This window comes from Synchiropus splendidus, chromosome 18 (genome assembly GCF_027744825.2).
Source record: "Synchiropus splendidus isolate RoL2022-P1 chromosome 18, RoL_Sspl_1.0, whole genome shotgun sequence".
NCBI lineage: Eukaryota > Metazoa > Chordata > Actinopteri > Syngnathiformes > Callionymidae > Synchiropus > Synchiropus splendidus.
Window position 1 is genome coordinate 8984861 of NC_071351.1, and position 21295 is coordinate 9006155.

At 43.3% G+C, this 21295-nt stretch overlaps 3 protein-coding genes across 3 annotated transcripts; all 3 read right to left on the reverse strand.

The window, feature by feature from the left end:
* Positions 1–108: 108 nt before the first annotated feature.
* Positions 109–4487, reverse strand: si:ch211-150o23.3 (uncharacterized). The gene is made up of 8 exons (XM_053850110.1): positions 4178–4487; positions 3571–3609; positions 3184–3492; positions 2286–2594; positions 1698–2012; positions 1480–1629; positions 1332–1403; positions 109–1203 (listed from the first exon to the last, which is right to left on the reverse strand). Exons 1-7 carry the CDS (start codon positions 4209–4211, stop codon positions 1360–1362), a joined length of 1200 nt encoding a protein of 399 aa, XP_053706085.1. The 5' UTR covers positions 4212–4487; the 3' UTR covers positions 109–1203; positions 1332–1359.
* Positions 4488–5652: 1165 nt separating this feature from the next.
* slc25a33 (solute carrier family 25 member 33) lies at positions 5653–10593 on the reverse strand. The gene is made up of 7 exons (XM_053849243.1): positions 10346–10593; positions 8886–9059; positions 8112–8189; positions 7456–7556; positions 7278–7344; positions 6459–6739; positions 5653–6384 (listed from the first exon to the last, which is right to left on the reverse strand). Exons 1-7 carry the CDS (start codon positions 10384–10386, stop codon positions 6185–6187), a joined length of 942 nt encoding a protein of 313 aa, XP_053705218.1. The 5' UTR covers positions 10387–10593; the 3' UTR covers positions 5653–6184.
* Positions 10594–12797: 2204 nt separating this feature from the next.
* Positions 12798–19315, reverse strand: spsb1 (splA/ryanodine receptor domain and SOCS box containing 1). The gene is made up of 3 exons (XM_053850402.1): positions 19142–19315; positions 15117–15976; positions 12798–14034 (listed from the first exon to the last, which is right to left on the reverse strand). Exons 2-3 carry the CDS (start codon positions 15808–15810, stop codon positions 13907–13909), a joined length of 822 nt encoding a protein of 273 aa, XP_053706377.1. The 5' UTR covers positions 15811–15976; positions 19142–19315; the 3' UTR covers positions 12798–13906.
* Positions 19316–21295: the final 1980 nt, after the last annotated feature.

Sequence of the window (21295 nt, forward strand, 5' to 3'; positions counted from 1 at the left end):
TTCTAAATATAAACCACAGAGAAACCTTTGAAATCTGAAGTCGAAATATAGCAGTAAGGTGTACAAATATGGAGGACGATTGACGAACAAAAGTTTTTTTAGTTTCCCAAATGAACACGAGATGCATTCGTATCTCTTCCAGTCTTTTAAAAGCTGGAGCGCTTTAATGAATCACATATATTTACATTTTTACACACAGCGAGTGTCACACTGGATTAGTCTAACCATTCACACTTCATTATGTAAAAAACCCGCAACAGTATGTCATAAAAAAAGGCCTCAAATTTACAAACAATCTTCACATGAGGAATGCTGCGTACCTCAGGGTCAGCAGGTGCTTCAGTTATCACGTGAGGAGGTGACAGGAGCGCAGTCTTTGTTCTAGGTGACAGACCACTGCGGTCTGGCTTAAACCCCCCAGCCTTCCTCACTGCTGCTGCTGTGAGGAAGGCTGGGGGGACAGGGTGGCAGAAAGTTCTTGAGACTTCAACCCAAAATACATGTGTATTTAGTGCTTCCGGGAGCTTTTGGATATTTGTTAAGTCATTATTTGTAGTGTGTTATTGAGGACGGAGAGATGGGCCAAGCAGCTTCTCAGCAGTCTACGCTTTTTTTGGCAGTTTGAATGTGAAATGTTTTCCATTTATACTGCCATATATTTATATTATATTTATACGGCAGTATGGATTTTGGGCCACAGTGGGGACTCCACTTTGGGAGTCTTGAAAAGCATCATTATCAGTTCATCGCACAGCAACACCCAGACTTCTGAGAAGCTCCGGAGTCCCAGCAACCGACCAGCATTGAAGGCAACTGAGCAGACATGGCAGACGCACCAGTCAGCCGGACCACTACGTCCCTTAAACATCCAAAAATTTCGCTGAAATGTAACGCTAGTGTGCGGGATAGTTACATAATGAGAAATGCTTTCTATGTAGTATTGTCATTACATAATGTCAGAGTTACATACCTTCTATTCCTCTATTGATCGGTGAGTAAAGAAGAAGACAGTAAAGCTTGTTGCTGTTATCAATAAATAAAATGTTAGTTTGGTACAACATCCCAGTTTAGCTCCATCCTGGCTGCACTCCTGCGGTCATTGACTCACAACTCACATCGGGTGAGACTCGGACTTGAGCTCACGTGCATCTCCCAAAAGTTGCTGCCTTCAACACATCTTTCGTTTAAAGTGCCCGCATGAATCTGCAAAGGAAAACACATCATTTACTGACCAATTTAATGAAAACAGCTCTACTACTTTTGCAATTTCTCAGGATGTTACAAGGAATAAAGTCTGTTCATCCTGTTTCAATGAAACAGTGTTTTTATACCTTCAGTTGTGTGAGTCTGCAGCTCCCTTCAGAGTTTATTAAACGTTAAGGCAACATATGTGTTGTCCACACCTATGAGTGGAAGCAAACATGCACAGAATGAATCCATCTGATCTTAAAAGTGCTTTGCAATGACAGAAAAACGTACAGGTTCTAGTCTCCCGCTCCAGTTCCGAAGGCTTCTTCTCCTTATTACACAACACTTTGGCCACAACAATGATAATGGTGACAGCCACAACAAACGTCAGACCTGACACAAGCCAGCTGATCACCATGGGGCTGAGGACCGGATCAGGGTCTGGAAGCAGAGAACAAAAATGTTATCCAGATGCTTCAATCATCAGCAGTTGTCTTTAAAAGTATGACCTCTTATGGCTATCGGCAGTGGCTGGCTCTCCCTGGAGACGAAGGTGCGACCGCCCAGCTGAACCCTGTAGAGGCAGTAGTAGTAGCCCTCGTTGGAGCTCTGGGCGTTGGTGAAGGTGAACGTTACCGACGCAGTGAGGGCAGGCAGAGACTGTCGCACGGTGCCGTTGGATCTGATCAGCCGCAACTGGAAGGAACCGCCGGGATACTGCTTCGGCGTGGAGCACGTGATGTTAAAGCTGTGGCCCTTAATAACGGAACCAGCCGGGGCCTCTGCAGAGGTGTTGAACCAGTGTTGGGGTGTCAACACCTCAACTGCGGGTGGACGACATATTTGATATGAATAAAATGTTTCACTTTCTCTCCATAGATTGAAATGTTCCAGGAATGAGAGCGGTTTATGGAAACTTTGTCCAAAAACTCGAATCGAATAATAATTCAAGGTTCCAAAAACTAATGAATATTTTCATGCAGCACAGTTATTAATGCCAGATCCAGTGACGTTACAAGTCAATCAATAGCCTATTACACAACCAAATGTCTCATCATGTGACGTGGGTTTAATTAGAAATGTCGATCACCACTCACCCACAGTTATGTTGATGGAGTTGCTCGGTGGAGAGCTGAGCAGCTGAGAGGGAGAGCTGCCCTTGACTCTGTAGCGGCAGCTGTAGCTGCCCTGGTGCACCGTCTCAATGTCGGACAGAGTCAGCTCCACACTGGCCTGACTCTGGTCCACCCTCTGCGTCACCAGTGGAGCAGACGAACCCTCCTTGTACAGGTGGAAGTCACTCAGGTGGTGACCCAGCAGAACATTGCAGTTAAAACGAACAGACTCGCCCGGGCAAAAGACTGAGTGAGGGGACAGCAGGTTCAGGGAGGGCATCAAAAGAGTACCTGGGGGAAAGGAAATGAACATCATCATCAACACAAGGGGCAACTTAAAATGCTAAAATCACACAATTGTCAGGCAACATTTTCAATAAACTAAAGAAAAGACATCAGGTTCCTCATGTCCAAAAACCAATGCACCGAACTCTTACATTGTCAAACAACAGCATGTTTAAACAGTACACACATTCAAATGCAGTCTGACTGGAGCAAATCCGACTGAACATTTCATCCTAAGCAGAAGTCCAATTTTTCATTTCGGTTTCCATGATAATTAGCATTAAAGGGTTTATTCATTCAACGTTCATTTTGAAAAAACATGCACATCTTTAATAGTTAAATCATAATAGTTTTTCATCCCATCAGGGCATCCGTGCATGTCAGCAAGCGGATAAGGTTGTTTGAAATTGGATTAGTGGACATGCCGCATTACTGGATAATCCGGGGACATCATTAGAAATGAAGTCAGAGCCTTGATTTCCTGACAGCGCGCTGCATTATAATATTACATTAAGTAAAGCAGGCAAAATAATCCCCACAGGATCTTATTTTAGCATAAGTCACCTTTACATATCCAGTTTCAGCAGCACCTCACCTGAGCATTTCACTCCTGCATCATTTTCATGAGTGCAGTAGGGATTAGCGTGGAGGACCATTGCGCAACGTGCCAAGCTCGACTCCTGTCCTGAGCACTGGACGTGTCGCAGCCATATCTCTCCGCTGCCTGCTCCAAATGCAGCACCACGCAGGGCAGATTCCGCCAGGCCACATCCCAGCTCCAGACACACCACGTCAGCCTCCCGGAGGTCCCAACCGTGGTCGCAAACTGTCCCCCACTGGTTATGCCGAAGCACCTCCACCCGACCCGAGCATTTGTGGTCTCCATCCACCAGTCTAATGACATCTGTGGAACAGATCAAAACACTTATACAGCACTGCAATGACATTGATTCAATAACACAGGAGGCGAATTCGACCTTACCAAATGCACAGACTCGATCCCGCAGCACACCTAACAGCCCTGCAAGGACGGAGAGATGAAGTGAAAATACACCTGTATTACCACGCTGCCAAATAGGCACATCAAATAACTGACCAAATCATTCTGCTCAATATTCCAGAAAATTGGTTTAAACAAAAAATAGACAAACATTTCAATGAGTTTTTCATCCGGGTGATATACAACATTTAGCAAGGGAAATACAATAATATAAACAGTTGGTAGGATACAACAATAACCCATGGATTACATCACTTTCACAACTGCGTCCAACGAATAGTATGTGTTTCCTCCGTGATGTTTACATAATGGAGGACTTGGATGCATTTCCAGGTTGAAGCATTTAATCAATGATAAGTCACACAACCCTTAAAAACTCGAAATGCTTTCATATACATGCAGTATATGTTTCCAGATACAGAAGGACTGACACCATTTCACTTAAATGTAATAGTTAAAACCTAAACTGAGCAGAACTGTTCGAAACGTTATTGAATTTTAAAATGAGCACTGAACACTGTCGCAGTTTCACGGCACGGAAAGATTCACAACATGCAATAACCGTGGCATTCATGAGTCATTTGCGTACCTGTTAAGAGGATATGTAGGAATGTCAGCATCATTCCCGTCACCCTTCCATCAAAAGGCCAGGAGATGAAGTCCACCCTGGTCGCTCGAGCTAGCTGTGAAGCTAACGGCTAATCAACATTAGCCAACTAATAAACATAACGCTGACCTCTCTATACACTAAAACGACACTAAAATATTGAACCCCTAAGGGATAGACCTCAGTGAGTCATGGTAGCTTCTGCTTTGCTCCTGTCTGGGTGGCGTGCGGTCTGAGAGTAAATATTCCCTCGACTCCTGCACTCTCTTCCACGGACGACTTCACCTGTAGTACCGCCTCAAACCGGAAGAGGTCCCCGTCGTCCGCAAGGGAAGTTGCATTTGTTCAGATCCTTTTTTCCCAAACCCATCTGTGCTCACTGCCTCGATATTCACTGCAACTTGAATTATTGAACGTTCTTTATGGTGTGTTTTTGTTCAAACCATGTTGTGGCATGTGCAGAGTGTAACATATATGGGTGACCTTGACGTGTATCTGCAACAAGCTTCAAGGTCTCAGGTTTACCCGGGCTGATCTAGTGTTTCTCCGACGAGACTGCGTTTGCTTACGATGCAAATGTCGGAGCGCATGGTTGTGAGCGTGCATCACAGTCCTGTTATAAAACAGAAATGGAACACTGATGGGTTAAACTTCTGCTCACGACAGCCTTCACTAAAAGAGGAATACACACAAATAACTGACTGCTTTTAGGAATATCACTGAAGGTTGCGTTTTATTTTAGTTTTATTGTCCCCTTCTGGAGGCTAGGTTTGGTAATAAATCCTGATCATCTTTATTTTTCCCACAGTGGGGAAATTAAACCTAGCGCAATATAATAGGTCACAGGAAATTAAAACGAAACTGTGAAGTGAGCTGATAAGCAAACAAACATGACTATTATGAGCATGAGTGTCTCCACCCTGGTTTGACTAAGAATGATACTGATAAACATAAACCATAAAGGCTTTAATGGAGGAAGTACCATTCAAACCGTTGGACTTAAAGAGCAGCTCTCACACAATTGGCCTCTTCAAAGTGGTCTGACTGGTGACTGACCAGTGCCGTGTGACCCCGGCAGAGTGAGGCAATCAATCACGGGATTCCTCCACACACACACACGTCACAGACTCTGATGGCCTTGACTCACTCAAGGAAGCGTGTTTAAATGTGTTAACAGGTTTGGCAGACATGTGGCACAGATAACCTCAGCTTGGAGGAGACAACAGATATTCAGTGTTTAAAATCCAAGCACACACATAACTCAATATTTGATCACAAGTTAGAGCTGAAACTGGCTGTTATTTTAGAAAACAAGTGTGTGACTCCTCATAACTTTATTTAACCTCCAACATCTGCTGTGAGGCAGCTGAACATGCTTGGAAATCCACCAAAAATGAACAGCTTCTGGTTTAGATGTTGGGTGAGAGCAACACATCACAACTGTCAAAGAAATACACTGACATTTTGATGCATTTTATTGAACGTCTGGACAAATCAGCATTCAAATTTCAGTGATATAAAAAGTAACTCTTCACTCTTCCGAACAAGCCTGAGTATGTATATACAAATGGTTTATGTAACCAATAAAAGAAAAGACATTTAAACGAACGCATCTGAATCTCAATAATGTTCAGTGTGGTTTGGTGACTGTCGACAAAGCAGCCCCCTGTTAAAGCACCGATCCACTCCACATCAGTTTTACCTGCTGCGCCAGGTACTCCTTGTACATTCACGCTTGAAACGCAAAATAAGAGGTCACATTGCGACAAAATAACTTAGAATTAAATTAACAGAACAGAACAGAAGATGACCTACTCCACAGGTTTTTGAAAACAACCTTTCGGGGACAGTTCTCCAAACTAAGTTTTGGAGGAATTAAAACACGCTCTTTGGATGAAACTTGCCGGAGCCCTGCTACAAAGTCTCTGAACTTCACCCCTGGCTTGAACCAAGTCCTTCATTTAGCCAGGAAAACGTGGCTGCTCGTCCTCACTGGGAGTTCCCCAGCAAGTAGACGATGAGTTCATATGTCGAGAGGACGATTGCTGTGTTGGGGATTTGTCTGATGAGCTGAGGAACAAGTCCCCGGTAGAACGCGGTGTAGCCTTCCTCCAGAGCAATTAACCTTCCCGTCTGGAAGAAGTGTTTGTACTTGCTGCCTTCTTCCCGCAACCTGGTTCGAATGACCTCTGAAAAGACAGTTAAAAAAAGACGATCAATCACAAGAACGATGGAGACAAATGAGGACAGGTCCTCTTCTTACCGTGAGGGTAAGCGATGCAGGACGCACAACCCTTGGAAAAAGCAGCGGCCAACATGAGGCTGAGGAAATCTGAGGCTCCCTTCTCCTTTTCACCCATCTGGGCCGAGTGCTGGTGCTTGACTAGCTCCTTCTTCAGCGTCTCGTAGATGAGGAAGCAGATCATCGTCTCTGATATTCCCGCGTAGGACGCGGTCAGCCCTCTGTAGAAGCCCCGGACGCCCTCTGTCCTGTAAACGTAGCGGGCACACTGGAAGGCGTTCATCTTCTTCTCTCCTTTGGCTCTGAAGAATTAGAAATTGGTATCAACAAAGGCAATGTCACAACGCTGTCAAACCAACATTGGTTCCCTTGCATTTACAGATACTTTAAATTTAAATCCAGTCAATTTTCAAATAGTTTAGCTACTACCTCCAGGCAGTATCATAATCATTTAACAGCGACCTGTTAAACTTTAATGCAAGTTATAATCCAACTGTTCCTGATTGGGTTGAACGGTCACCGAAGTAATCTTTCCCTGAACAAGATTGATGATTCATAGACCTGGTTGACAAGAACAAATCTAAACTGGAATTCACTGCATTTGTTCTAGATCCTCGCACTCTGTCGTAGTAGTGACCTTTCTGCATGCAAATATAGACTGTGCTTCAGTACACACACAGCACGTCAGCACCGAGTATTTGTGGACTCAGATCACAAGATCAGTGTTCCAACTGCACACACCAAGGACACTGCAGACATGACATAAAAAAGCCCCCTGGTGCCGTCAGCAGAGCGTCACACCAGTCAGACAGAAAGAAATGGAAGTCAATATCTACACACTTTTTCTCCAGCTGCATCCTCGTCTTGACCATCCACACAGGGTTCATCAGAGAGTTGGTAACAAAGGCTAGAAGACAAAGCAGGACGATAAAAGAACAGTTCATATTCATTAAGTCCCTTGAAGTTTTGATTGAAGATTGACTGAGCAGATAAATCAAACGGCTGCACTTGAGCTCACCTGCCACACCAGCCGAGGACATATGCACTACCCCGCTGTTAGGAGCAAACAGTCCATTGAAGAGCTCTTTGGATTTCGAGTATGCTGCGAAGTAAATTGCCCTGAAATAAAGGAAGAGGAAAAAGGTTTAGTCACATAACTGTCATGGCGTCATCAATTAAAACCCACCGGAAACACACATTATGTTTTGGAGCTTTTGTTGTCACTTTGGGACAGGTATGAACTCCAGAGAAATCTATTGCCCAGCAACTATTCTGTCTGCAGCAAAATGGGCTGAACAAGCACTGCAGAGGTGCCAGTGAATGAGCTGACAGCACAGCACCACGGGCAGTTTATGATGTGGCATGCTTTGTGTCAGCATCAGATCAACATATCAATATTTTTTTTCAGAAAAACAGAAATATTTTGCAGAAATACTTTCAAGAAAAGTGTTATTTTTATGGAGCCTTGTGTAAACCACATACGCTGTAGTGTTGAAAGGACTTATTACTGGTTGTTCTGACAGCATCCTCTACAAACACAGGACTAGGTCTTCAAACACTTGATTCTTTCTGAAAAATCATTGCCTGAATTATGTAACTCTGTTTTAGCGTCTATATGTTTAACAAGCTGTAACTTGATTATATAACATTTTGAGTCCAAAAATGTAGGCGTACCTTGAAGGTGCCACACCAACAAGGTTTGGGCCCAGGCCTCGGAATAGTGATCTTGGTCCCTCGTTTTCGAGAATTGACCTGAAACAAGAGGAGAGTCTGTTAGTGCTACATTGACAGCGATGGTCCTCACAACCCTTATTCAATCCAGAAAAACTCTGCCAGGGTCAAGGGAGCTCATTTGCATAAACACACTGAACTGTTGCTCATTGACCTGTTATGCCCCTAACCAAAGGACACAATACATTGACTTTCAATTGTCTGAAAAGTCACATGGGGCATTTCCTTCTGTGACAGTTAGATAGTGATATGAAGGAGAGTGACGTTCTTTTCCTGCATTCTATGCTTCTCAATTCTTCTGCTAGCGGGGTTTAAGCTCACAACTGCCCTGTATACGTGACTAAAAGCTGCACCGCCGCACCGGCTGGCTCGATGTAATACGACACTGCAGAAGGCCCCAATTCTCATCTCAGGATCGCAAGGCCTGTTCTCTTCATGTGACACTGTGGTCCAATTTGGGACTGTGGGAGCGATACTGAAACACATGCAGAGTGTTGCTAGTCTAACGCCACCATTCCTCACATCGGTGATCGAGAAGACTACAGCAAAGCAGCTGTGCGTGAGAAGGGCTGGTGTCTGCATCGTGTAGACGAGGCGTGTTGTGACAGAGGCAATAACAGGGACCGGAGTAAACACTAATTACCTCACTAAAAATAGAGAAGATGTGTGCAGCCAAGTGAGAGAGCGAGAGAGAGAAACGAAGGGTGAAGAGCCCACCTCAGAACTTGAAACAGTCCAGGTGTGACTGTTCCGGGCCGGATGACTCCAGTTCCACTCAGGGTACCCAGTTGCACTTGGAAGACAGGCCTGAGGGCAAGACCCGAGGACTGCAGCCGTGTTTTTAGGACTTCCAAAGGACAGGTCACGATGGCCCCCACTGTTCCGCTACAACTGCAAATGTAGGAGAAAGAGAGACACTTAAGATTTCAGTGGCTTTAAATCCATGTTTACAGTATTCTGTAAACATCATCTACTGTTCGATTACATAACGTCTTGAAATGTGACATGCAGTTTGTTATTTCGGACTTATTGCAGGACTCACCATGTAAGCCAGAAACAATTCTACTTTGTGCAAACTAATGGGAAAAGTTTTATAATCTGACTCATGTGTTGTTAATTGAGAAGTCACGGAGGGGCACCACTGAAGTCAACTGTCATTCTGCTGCAAAAACTGTTATGTAAGGAGAGCAGACGACCCGGGTGCTAGCCAAAGGGGAAACAGTTCATTCAGCATTTAGCAAGCACGTTTCGCACACAAGAGGCAAAACACTGTATAGCAAGCACATTTACTTGGCAGCTCCTCACTTTTAGTTCATTATTATAAACCTCTATGAAACCAACATTAATAGCTTTCAGTTGTAGCTCATTTAATATCTAATATATATATATATATAAATATAAATAAAACGCGCGTATATATACGCATGTTTTGACATTTTTGTTGTAAATATGAAGTTCAAAGACATGGCAGTTTATATATAATTTAAAAAGCTACAGCCTTACTTGTGCTTATTGCATAATGTTATCAGCTACATTGCTTTTCAGTGGTACTGTCATGGGGCCCCATTTGAGTGTGGTGGACCCTGAAATGTGAACGTTCTCAAGGGTAAAATGGGTGGCTTTTTCAGGAGTGACCTTAACAAGCGGAACGTTAGCCATTATATCACCGTACGGTTTATTTTGAGCGACAACATTCACCGTCCCAGTGACCAGGAGACTCGGCGCTTCGTCGATGATGACCCGGAGTTACATAACGTAGCAAGGAAGGAACAAGAATCCCGTGTCTGGCCACGTCCAACCCACCCGGAGGAGCCGTGCTTTAAACGCACAACAGGCTTGACAGTAGCATATGTGCAGAAAAAGAACATTTGAATTACAATATGTGGCGGTTAGCAACTGCTATCATTAGCAACCTGGTGCAACGTTTGTTCATCGTAAAAGCGACGTTTAAACTGCACTAAAACGGAATTATCGAGAACGTGGGTTTTGAACAAGACGTTTTTATAAGTGGTAACGTTTTAAAGTGGAGAATTTTAACGCTATCGACACATCACCAACATCGCGAAGCGTTAGCAGCGCCGCTGCTGCTGTGTCTGTTATATCACCAAGTGTAATTCACAACGACAATACAGACAAGAAAAGCTCATATGAATTTCAAAATCATTCCGGTGACTCACCCTCCAGCGAAGAGATGTAGTAGCGTGTCTTTCTGTGCCATTTTGTTCCTGTTCCTCAAGCCACCACCATGTCCGTGAGAGCAGAGCGATACGATCTTGATCGAGTCCAAGAAAGAGGCGGATCTGTTCTTTGCTCCCTGGGTTCGTCGCCCGGTGTTCCCGAACACCTTGTTCCTCCGCGGCTGTACCGGCTTCACGTCGACGAAGGTCGAGCTTCTAAAGAGACCTGAAACCCTCAGTGTGACGTCAGTGGGCGGGATGGAGGTGTTGTCTCTGACGTCACTGCACGTGTCACCCACCTTGTTCCTCTCGCCTCTTCCGCTGATCCTTTATTATTGATAGAAACACCGAAAATACGAAAACAACATCGAGTACTTCAACCCTTGATACTCTCTCATGAAGTGACGTAGTTTCAATGTTCAAAAGTATTGTTTACAGCCAGCCTTTAGTCCGATGACTTGTGAGTTTCATTCGATGCTGGGTGGTTTATGTGTTATTCGAATATAAATGTGCTCATCTGCAGATCACGTTTAATTGGCGATTATTCAGAAAACCTTAATGATTTATCAGGTATACTTTGATGTTAGTTTTGCCTTCAACAGATCGCTCTTCCCGACCACATTTCTCGGTGTGTCCCTCAGAATACTCTGGTCTGGTCTCTGTGTGTTTATACTCATTTATATCCCCTGTTGAAAACTGTGGCTCACTTTACTTTTATTCTCCCCAAATTATACATTTGTTCACAAAGCCAAGCGCCTTTGATCGAAACGTATTTATTGTATGATCTGCTTATCTTTTTCGTAGGATTCAAATGAAACATTTGTTGGCATGTAGTTTACTTTTTTTAAGAAAATTAATTTTAATTTTTTTCACTACTGTCTATTGACCCTTTTCAAAGGCATTCAGAATAACAACAACTTGTTTTCGCCAGTGCGAACCAGTGTTCCCATTTCGTCATGTGAAGCTGCTGGTATTTGTCTCCAGCCAATGGCTGGTGACCCATAAACGGTGGAACGTACCTCCTGCTGACACCCCCAGCATATCTAAGCTTTGCGCCCCAAACGTTGATAAGTGACTCGAGTGTCCAGATACGGACGTGTTTGTCGGGAAGTCTGCGCCAAAACATGTGTGTAAAATGTTGCGTCTAAAGTGCTGCGTGAGTCGAATTGTTTGGGCGCTACTGACGGACCAGGTAGAGCAGGTCACCAATGTCCTCTGTAGAGCCTATGTGTTTAACTTTTGTGGCCACGCTATTATTGTGAAGTTACCACATAAGGAAACTGTAACAAGTTATGACCGAATAGTGCTTGCGATTGTCCTTCTCAATGTCAACAGCAAATAGTGGTTGCGAAGGACATCTAGTGGACATATTGCAACACTGCAGTTTATGGCGCACCATGCATCGTCGATATGAACAGCATTAGTCAAAATGCAACAATAGAATGATAGCTTTGTATATATATATATATACTTGACCCAGAGCAAATGGCGAATGAGAAAAGCACTATTTATTTTTAAAATAAAACCCTAGATAGATCCCTATTTTCACGGAACTTCACCTTTTGTTTCAGCCAAAACCCCAACTCACTGTGTTGTTTCTGTGAAACTGTTGAGTGAAAAGATACAACACCCTTCTCCCCCTTTGTTGTCATCTTCACACTTGGTTTCGAAAAATCTACAGTTCAATACATTTCACATGCAAATGCGGTGGTTGTAGTTGTTTCATAATGGCTCTCTGGTCACCAATTAGGGCCTTCAATGCAGTAACTTTGTCCGGGTGTTTTGCATTATCACTGCAACAGAAGGAACAGTGTTGTTGCTCGATTGTAACAAGGAAGGGCAACGGACACCTAGTTTAAATCCCCTCAAACATATCTATTAAAATTTGAATCAAATTTGATGACTTATAATCCATATGAAATTAACAGAAAAATAAGATTAAGTCAGACATGTTCATCTAATGACACCACATCAAAAGTCCCTCATAAAGTGCTAAGGCTGAATATTTAGAATGCCTCAGTTTGTCCAACTTCAAATTGTGGCTGAGTCACACCTTATAAAAGGATTTTAAGACGGTCACATTCTTTACATATATATGAAAGGTTGGGGGTCAAAGGTCACCATTTTCCCTAAGGGAATTTCCAAGTACTTATAACAAAACTTTAAGCTTTAGTTTGCTCACAGGAACAGAACCAAAATGACTTGCTGAGTTTTCATGCACATTGCAGTCATGCAGCACAGTTTAACCTCAACGCTGCAGTATTCTCAAGTGTTTCATGGCTAATTTGGAGGCGACAGTTGAGTAGAGAGCAGTAATTCCTGGGCTTTGAGTCAGAACTTATGTAATAAAATGAGCTATTTTTAAACACTCATTTCAAACATCACCTTGTGTCAGTCACCCTCATTTAAAACCATAGTGAACATCATTACTTTCCACACAGCAAAACGTTTGAAATTATCTTTATTATGTAGTTACAAATAAATCTACATGGAATACAAATAAAACAGACACTGCGAGGATGAAAAAGCAGTGAGGACATTTTCATAAAAGACTAAAAGTTAACAGGTATGAATGATATGGCATCTGACAGCATGTTGGCAGTTTGACCTTCAATTACAATTGTGCAGCACATTTCGTGGATTGTCGTCGTGACTTAAAGTTAAATTTCTCAAAGACCCCAGTTCCCAACTCATAAAACAAACATGAAAGCAACCATGCATTTGAACCAGCCATTGCACCACGTACCGCTGCACTAGCTCCTCAGTTAACAGTTAAGAACATGAACATCATGAAGTCATTTTAGTTTGGCCAGAAAGAAATTGAGCTCTTGAACCATGTGATTGAAAAATACAGCACAAAAAACTACAGTGAAGTTATTCCTCAAAAAACATGTGATTGTATTGCGACAAGGATCCTGCAGATGCATGCTACCATAAATCACAGTGACATCTCCTGTTGCTGATAATGTTCCCGTCAGATGTTTGGATGGTATATTAGAGAAACCTGACAGTGTTTGGTCTATAGTCAGCGCTGCTCAGCAGCAATACACAACAAATGGAGTGGTCAGTATCTCCTCTGCGTTCTCTGTGCAAAGTTTAACTCTGACATGTAAAATAATCTTCTAAAAGACAGGAATTAAACGATTACTTCTGGAGTTCAGTCGATCGACTAGTTGTGTGTGTCTCCCTCAAGTGGTCAGATTGTAGTACTGCATAAGTGCGCCGTAAAATGACCCTTGTGACACTTTCAACATTAGTTATAATCACATGGAAACTTGGATCATAGTTTGTCATGAACAGCAGAGATACTGACCACTGATCGGCATCTCGAGGTACCGAGTGGGCTACCAACAATCAGCAAATGCATAGCGTCAGCGATTCCTGAAAGAGAAATAATCACCAAGTCGAGAAAAAAGGACAAGAAGCTCAAAGGGTGTCCACGGTGACACAGAAAAGAACTTGTCGGATCATCCTTGAGTTGTGAGCTATGTGGTATAGCAGGTTCTACCTCAGAGAGAACAAGAGACCTCGGGGAGGTTGTGTGCAGTGTACTGTGACTCCTCATTGGTAGAGCAGATAGTTCTTGAGAAAGGCTGGGAGAGGCAACCTGTGTATCTCACTGAGACGGTCTCTTCCTAAGGCCACCCTCACGGACCGCCGACACAGGTCCATGAGAGACAGGGGCTCCGCTGCAGGGAGACAAAGAGTTATTTTTGACACACTGTGTAAAAAAAAGTTTTCATTTGCTGTCACATGGTCAACCAAGGCTCACAGCTGCATGTGTCCCCAAGACATAATGATACAAGAAGCTAAAAGTTTGTTACTGACCCTGCTATATCCTCAAGAAAGTGCTTCTGGAGAGCAGACACTTCAGCTCTGTTCCAACAGCAGTCTACTTCAACAGGACCAACTTTTCTATACAATTCAAAAATTCACTTTGACACAGTTTAAAAAGTAGCAAGTGAAAGCTTCACTCACATGCTTGAAATATGACTATTTACAATAGAGTTCAGTTGTATTGTGGCCACAGTTTAGCAACCATATTTGTGAAAATGACGACAGTCCCATCCAACAAGCTGTGCTCCTCCATTACACTCAAGCTTCATAAGTTCAGAATGGCACCACCCCAGCAGCAACCTGAGGCCAACGAACTCAATGCACTACCTTACACTTGAAATTTAAAGGAGCCAAGCCATTTTTAGTCAGAAATTAATCCAGCATTCACATGACATGTTGGATTAATGACATGTTAAGATGACAGATACACACTGACAGGTACACACATGACATTTAATGCATTTGTACTTTTCTATCGAACAAAGTTGACCTTCATTAACCTCAGGCTTATCATATGTTAGTTACCTCCCCTGCCATAAATTGCCACACCGCAGTTGAATTTAGGGCAAAAGGCTGACGGCTTGAAAGCAAACAAACTGTGAGATCCTAATATTGTCCTCACTCCTACATGTCCCACAACAGCATCAACCCAACTGCTTTATATTTGAATTATACAGCCTTTAGTTTGGGAAAAAAAAACAAGTTCCATATTGTAAACTGGTTAAAAGCCACAACAGTTATGAGAGCAGCAGGGCTTTAACTAAGGATGCTGGTTCACATTTGGCTCATTGTCTGGTACCCTGACATAACCAGAACACATGGCAGCAGATTATTTCCTTGTGCTCTTTGATTCCCTCCCTGTGACCACATAAACAAGTCTGCTTTCACAAATAACACACCTAGAAAAAATAAATAAATAAAGAAGCATACTTACGATCAAGGCCGTTGATGTACCGGATTCTGATCTCACAATGTCCCCAAACTGCACTCACGACGGGGTAGAGCTTCCTGCCTTTAAGCCCTCTGAACGCTACCCCAAGGTAATGTCCATCTACAATGTAGCCAAGAGTCCCCTCGTCCATGTCCAGGACCACCAAGAGGGAGTCTGGAATGATGAAGGTGTCGTCTGGTTCTAGGAAGGCGGGGTACGTTTTTCCTGAGTTGTTCTTGCCGTCGTGGTACAGTTTACTTCTGCACAGGTCCCAACCCCACGACTCCGTGTTGCTCCCCACCAAGGCAGTGTAACCTACGGAGTGCAGAGGCGCTTCACTGGTTGCTACGCCGACCACGGCATGAGTGCCCCTCTGACGCATGGCCCAGCTGATCTCCCACACGTGCAGTCCTCTGGTGTAGCCTACGCGGCCCCGGATGGCGTCCGTGCTCTGGGCCACCGGGTGGCGGTGAAACACCAGCTTGTTGTCATCCTTGACGAAGATGTTGAGGGAGCGGTCGTTATTGTTCCAAGAGTGTTGAACCTGGACATCCAGACCAGCAGGGGGCATGTCCAGCAGGAAATCAAGGCGAGAGGGTTTAGTGTTACTCAAGGCCTGGAGCTCCAGCTTCAGGGGGCTGAACGCCGGATCCCGCATGTCAATGGTTTTAATTCCACCTGGGACTTTTTGCCCCATACTCTGGGTAGAAATGGGAGCTCCGTCTGCCACCTCCTCCTTCCCCCCCCTCCTCAGAGACCGTTGGGGGGAGCAAACCTCCTCAGACTCTCCTGAACTATGTTCATGCAATCGATCAAGCGGGTTCCAGTGTGAGCAACAGCTGCAGACAGTCGGGGTTTTGAAGCTAGAAAAAAAAAAGGACAAAGCATAGCAACTTATTTCACCACTCCATTTCAAAGTAAAGGCATCAGCCTGTAAGTCACAAAAAACAGCAGGCCAAAATCGAAATCTATGAATTCTGCAATGGATGAGTGAGGTCAGCTCAAGTGCCAAAAATATTGAAAATAACATTTAAAAATGAGCTTGTAATACTATTTGTGAGGAGTCGTGCTCAGAGTGAATATTTTGGAACCAAGATAAGGCAGTAGCTCAATTACCAGCAGATGGTAACAAAACTTTTATGATTCTTTTCTTAAGAACAGCTAGAAGTTAAAAAAAAAAAAAAAAAGAGGCCAACAGAAACAACTGCACCACTGGAGATTTTAGACAACACCTGTGCTGCTAAGTCAGTCTGTATTTACATCTTCATTGTCATTTTGATCAGAGTTTTCACACTATGTCAGATCTTCTGCGCTTTGATCAAGAGAAAACAGTCTTCTGCGATATTTCTGAGTACCATTACTAGTTCACTTTTTTGGGCTGACATTTTGGTCAAATACTGTTTGTTTTCAATATGATCTGTCACAGACCAATGTGACAGATCAATATGATCAATTTTAGTCTTTTCACTTGCGACACAATGAGAAGAACAGACACTTCCAAAACAGACTTCTGTTCCACCACAAGGGGATGGCCACTGTTACCACGACATCTCTCCACAACTTTTACATGGTGATGCCACTCTGCTCCTAACTTCTCATTGCTTGAAACCACAACATCGGATAGCATCCTTCATGAGTATTGGCTCCTAAAAAATATATATATTTTTATGTTTAATCCATCCAGAGAGTCACCCATAAAACAACGTGAACTAATTCTCTGTCAATTACTGAACTTACAAAACATGAATGAGCTAATGAGTCAGCAAGAGAGTCAAAAGCCAGTAAACATCTGTGTTATTCTGAGACAGACTCATTTGATTTAAGGAAAAAACACATCATCCAAATCCAATTTGGTCATCTGTCCTTCAAACGTAACACATTACTTATCTGCCAACGTTGCATGACTAAATAAAGTCCATTGGAGTCAACGTGACGCTTCAAATTTTCATGCTGCTGCAGCACGGAGTGCTTTTTGGTTCTGGGAAACTCCATTTTTACTGACTGAATTACAACCAGCTTATGCAACCTCCACTATATCGTCTCAAACAACTGCATGCATTGTTTCTGGAGCGCACACACACGTTTAGCCACCAATACAAAAGAGTTCATGACAAGACATATAATGTTTTCAGGCTTAAGTGTGTCGTGTGTTGCCCTTCGCTCTTTGAGCAGCAGCTGCGCCGTACACAACATTGTGTAATGTGGAAAACTGTGCTGCTGGGAAGGCCACTCTAATTGAATTGTAGACAAGAGTTCATTGAGAAGTGCCTTGGCTCCCCTTCTAATGCAAGTAAACAACCATTTAAATGGGTCATGTCTCTGCAGTGATCGGAAAACAGGAGGGAAGAAACGCGTGCAGCAGGTGTCCAACATCTGAATGTAAACAGTCTCGTTTTCAATGCTTGTCCAGCCTTCAGGGAGAGTGAAACATGTTAATTTGCACCGGTTGAGCAAAGACTTTCCTCTTTTCAGAGGGACGGTGGTGAGTGCCACCACAGAGAAAACAGCGTGCACAAAAATGGATACCATACGAAGCTTTTGCATTGCAGCATTGACTGCCTCTACGTTTTACCCTGAGTTTTATTTAAGACTACAAAGGCACTTGTATTAAAAACATTGCATCCTATGGTGTGGTAATGAGGTTTACGGGGGCCGGCATTTGGACTGCGACACAGCCCTGGAATGATCGGGGTTCCAGGGCCTCTTGGAGAGTCTGTGGCTGATTAAAATGCAGGACGTGCTGGGTTTGATGAGGCAATGAAGGAGTAGGAGGTCAACACATAAATGTCTCAATTGTGACACCTGATGAAGAACAGTGCCTGTTTGTGTTGACAAGACCTAGTCACTTCTTTGCTCAGATTTCGTTTTTGCTTGACAATTGTATATCAGCCTCGCGTTTAATTTTTACAGCAGGTATGGCAGAGGTTCTAGTCCAAATGAAAGAAACCATTCAGGGGTTCAGAAGAAACTACTGTTCACAACTTTATTACCCTCACACAGGTTGCAAGGACATACTCTGGTTTTACTTGGAAGCAGTGACTACTTGGACACAGCAGCTTTTACCCTTGTTAAAGGCGCATCCCAACCTATAGCCTGAATAAGTAAAAGCATACAACACTTGTTCATCGGGTTCAGGTTGGCACAACTATTATGGATGTACATCTTACACCCTGTCTGGGCTTGAAATAGGGCCTTGATGTACTAAGAAAACAGGAGGTTGAAGTGAAAAGATGGCTACATCAACCCACAAGTACAATAGAAAATTGTACATGAAGAGAGATTCACTTAATACGGTGTTGAGTCCTGTCGATAGGAATACAGTTCAAAGATCTGAGTGGGAAGCTATAGTTTTCAAGGCTGGAATAAAACTTACAAAGCAATACATAATGGATTGGTGTACAGATTAGAACTAACTTCTGTTGTGATGCTAGGATGATTGTATTTTCACACTTCCTACTGCTATTGCCCTTTGCCCTACTTGGCATTGCTGTGTGACAGAGGTATAAACAGTCGCACTTAAAATACAGTCATATATATATATATATATATATATATATATATATATATATATATATATATATATATATATACAGATTTTTTTTAAATTAAAATCATTTATATACTAGCATAGCGTTAAACTAGCTAGGGCATCCGGACAGACAAGGCATTGCAACTAAATAAGCGTCGAGCAGTTATCGTAGGTGGGGAAGGACAAAACATGACTAAAAGAAAAACCAATGACGCGTATTTACCTGACCAACTAGCACACAGCAAAAGGCCTTCGTGACATTTGCAGCGAGCTAACCTGTCACATGCTAATTCTCGAAGTAATCGTGACAAAACAAGGTTTAGACACCAGCAGTCCTGGAACCGCCACCGCCTCGAACGCAGGTTTATACTGGCCTGGCATTTCTGGGATGAAATACAGAATAAACGGGATGTAAACACGGGCAGAGCGGCGCTCGGAAGACACCGAGTCCGGCGGTTTAGCAGCAGACACCCGACTGGGAGAAGCTTTACGAGCTAACCTGCTGAGCGGAGGCGCACCGGGACGGGAGAGCAGATGTTGCCAGCCGAAGGGACGAGACAGCGGCTACTCCATCGTCCAGGGCCGTTTACCTTTGACCAGTGAGCGAGAGCATGAATGAGGAAGAAGCGAGGTGACGGCTTCTGGCTAACATCGCTGACATCACGTGGTTAACTGCTCCCAGCTGCTGCGTGATTAGAACCGCCCCTTCACGTAAGAACAACGTAAATACAGACTCAAGGTATTTTCTCTGTGTGATTCACTTTCCGTCACACACCCGAAAGTTGAAATGTAAGTCAAAAATGAATGAAAGGTGAGCAGATTCCCCTTTATTTACCATTAGTCTTACTCTAAAGTGCATCTCAAATCTATGACACAATAAGTTTGGTTTAAAAACAGCATGCTTTTATTACTCTTCGGGACGTGTTGGAGACAAGAAAAAAAGCGATTTCAGCTTTCAACAAACACAGTTTACATTACAAAGTAGACATATACCGTGTTCGCCCGGTGACCGGGCAGCTCGTCTTGTCGGCTCTGAAGTTACTAGAAAATCCCGCTGAATCACTCTGTCCTACTTCCGTTAATGTCGCGTGAGATTCAAACAAACTTTATTGATCGGCACCCAGAACAACGCAAACAATTCCAAATAAATTGAAGTTTCTTTGTCAACATTCTAATCGCTCCCAATAAAAACAAATAAGAGACTGTATTAAAGGCCATGTTAAATAAATTAATATTTTCCAAATAATGATGTACACATTTTCTGTATACACTCACTGACGTGTTATATATTTTGAATTTAGAATAATACTTTTCAAGTTCAATAATGTTTTGTCTTGATTTTTTGCACTTTCTTTTTTAAAGAATACATTTAATATTAGATGGATGCATAACATTCAAGGCATACAACTTATTTTATTTCAAACTTGTGTAAACGCATCTGTCTCATATAATTATTTTTATGCCCAATAAGAATGTATTTTTTTTTAATGACGTACAAGACATTTTTGCTGTTATTGGCAAGCATGAACTTTGACGATGCTGCCACCCTGTGGTTGTTTGTTGATAAGACACACATTGCGTCATGGGAATCATTGAACGTATTTCTCAATTGAAATAACACAGGACATTCTGAGGGGGTCAGAGGTTGCGCTATTTTAAGTTTCATTTTTAAGCGATGATAACTACATCACGATGATTAACCTGGACAGTTGGTGCATTCAGTATACAACCCCAATCTAAAATAAAATGCAGCTTGTTTTTAAGCTTTGATCATTAAGTTCATTAGATCACACTGTTGTTGTTGCACTATTTTTTTCCCCAACTACTGTGCCTTTTTCATGGCAAATGTTCCCATCATGTGAGACAAATGCATCATGCAACAGCAGCAACAACTGTTTACACTGATGCGTCTTTGATCATAACTGAATCATGTGATTTTGACCTCATGACAGATGACCCCTGGCTCCAGTTGACCCTATGTAAAAGGTCCAAATACACACAGGGTTTAGTCAGACCAAAGGACCCCACAATCCTTCTCGTTCAACATTTTCACATCATGCGTCTGACTTATCCTGGACATTTAAAACGACCTTATATTTCCTCTGCATGAGACATCTGAAGGTAGCGCGGCTCATCTTACATCCCCTGGTGGAAAACCAAGCTCTGCAACTTGTATTACCGTCCCTGTTCTCCCATGCAGCGATGGTGCAATGTGCTGAGCTTGGTGATATCTCGGCTCAGTGGAGGAGGGGGATCACAGACATGCTTACTGCCTCCCTTTTAGAGACCATCATTTCAGCAGGATCGATAGTACGTCCCACTCCACGGCTGCCAGAGTGCGCTGCCTCTGTGTGGGGGCCGGGGATGGATCCTGAGGTGGGGGGCTGGGGGGGGGTAAGTGTGGACAGCTGCAGCAAAGCAACTCTGAGCAGCACATTCAGCCAAGGTGAATGATCGCCTGCTGCGTCAGGCACTCGCCGCCTCACTTGCACCAAGATGCAGTTTCTGATGCTGTCGAGAAGTTCCTGCTGAAGAAGCCTCAGGTTTTACAGGATTCAGCTGACTCACTGTCAGTTTTGGGGCCCTAAAACATCAACTCAGCTGCTATAAAACCCCTTTAACGCCCTTCTTTTTCAGAGAAATGCTCCCACCG

Coding starts and splice junctions, on each gene's coding strand:
- si:ch211-150o23.3 (XM_053850110.1), bottom strand. CDS start 4,211: ATGATGCTGACATTCCTACATATCCTCTTAACAG. Junction 3,610..4,177: donor CCTACATATCCTCTTAACAG/GTACGCAAATGA, acceptor CCGTCCTTGCAG/GGCTGTTAGGTGTGCTGCGG. Junction 1,630..1,697: donor ACTGCCGATAGCCATAAGAG/GTCATACTTTTA, acceptor CTCTGCTTCCAG/ACCCTGATCCGGTCCTCAGC.
- slc25a33 (XM_053849243.1), bottom strand. CDS start 10,386: ATGGCACAGAAAGACACGCTACTACATCTCTTCGCTGGAGG. Junction 7,557..8,111: donor GTTGGTGTGGCACCTTCAAG/GTACGCCTACAT, acceptor CCTTTATTTCAG/GGCAATTTACTTCGCAGCAT. Junction 6,385..6,458: donor CTGCATCGCTTACCCTCACG/GTAAGAAGAGGA, acceptor CTGTCTTTTCAG/AGGTCATTCGAACCAGGTTG.
- spsb1 (XM_053850402.1), bottom strand. CDS start 15,810: ATGGGGCAAAAAGTCCCAGGTGGAATTAAAACCATTGACATGCGGGAT. Junction 14,035..15,116: donor GTACATCAACGGCCTTGATC/GTAAGTATGCTT, acceptor GTCTCCCTGCAG/CGGAGCCCCTGTCTCTCATG.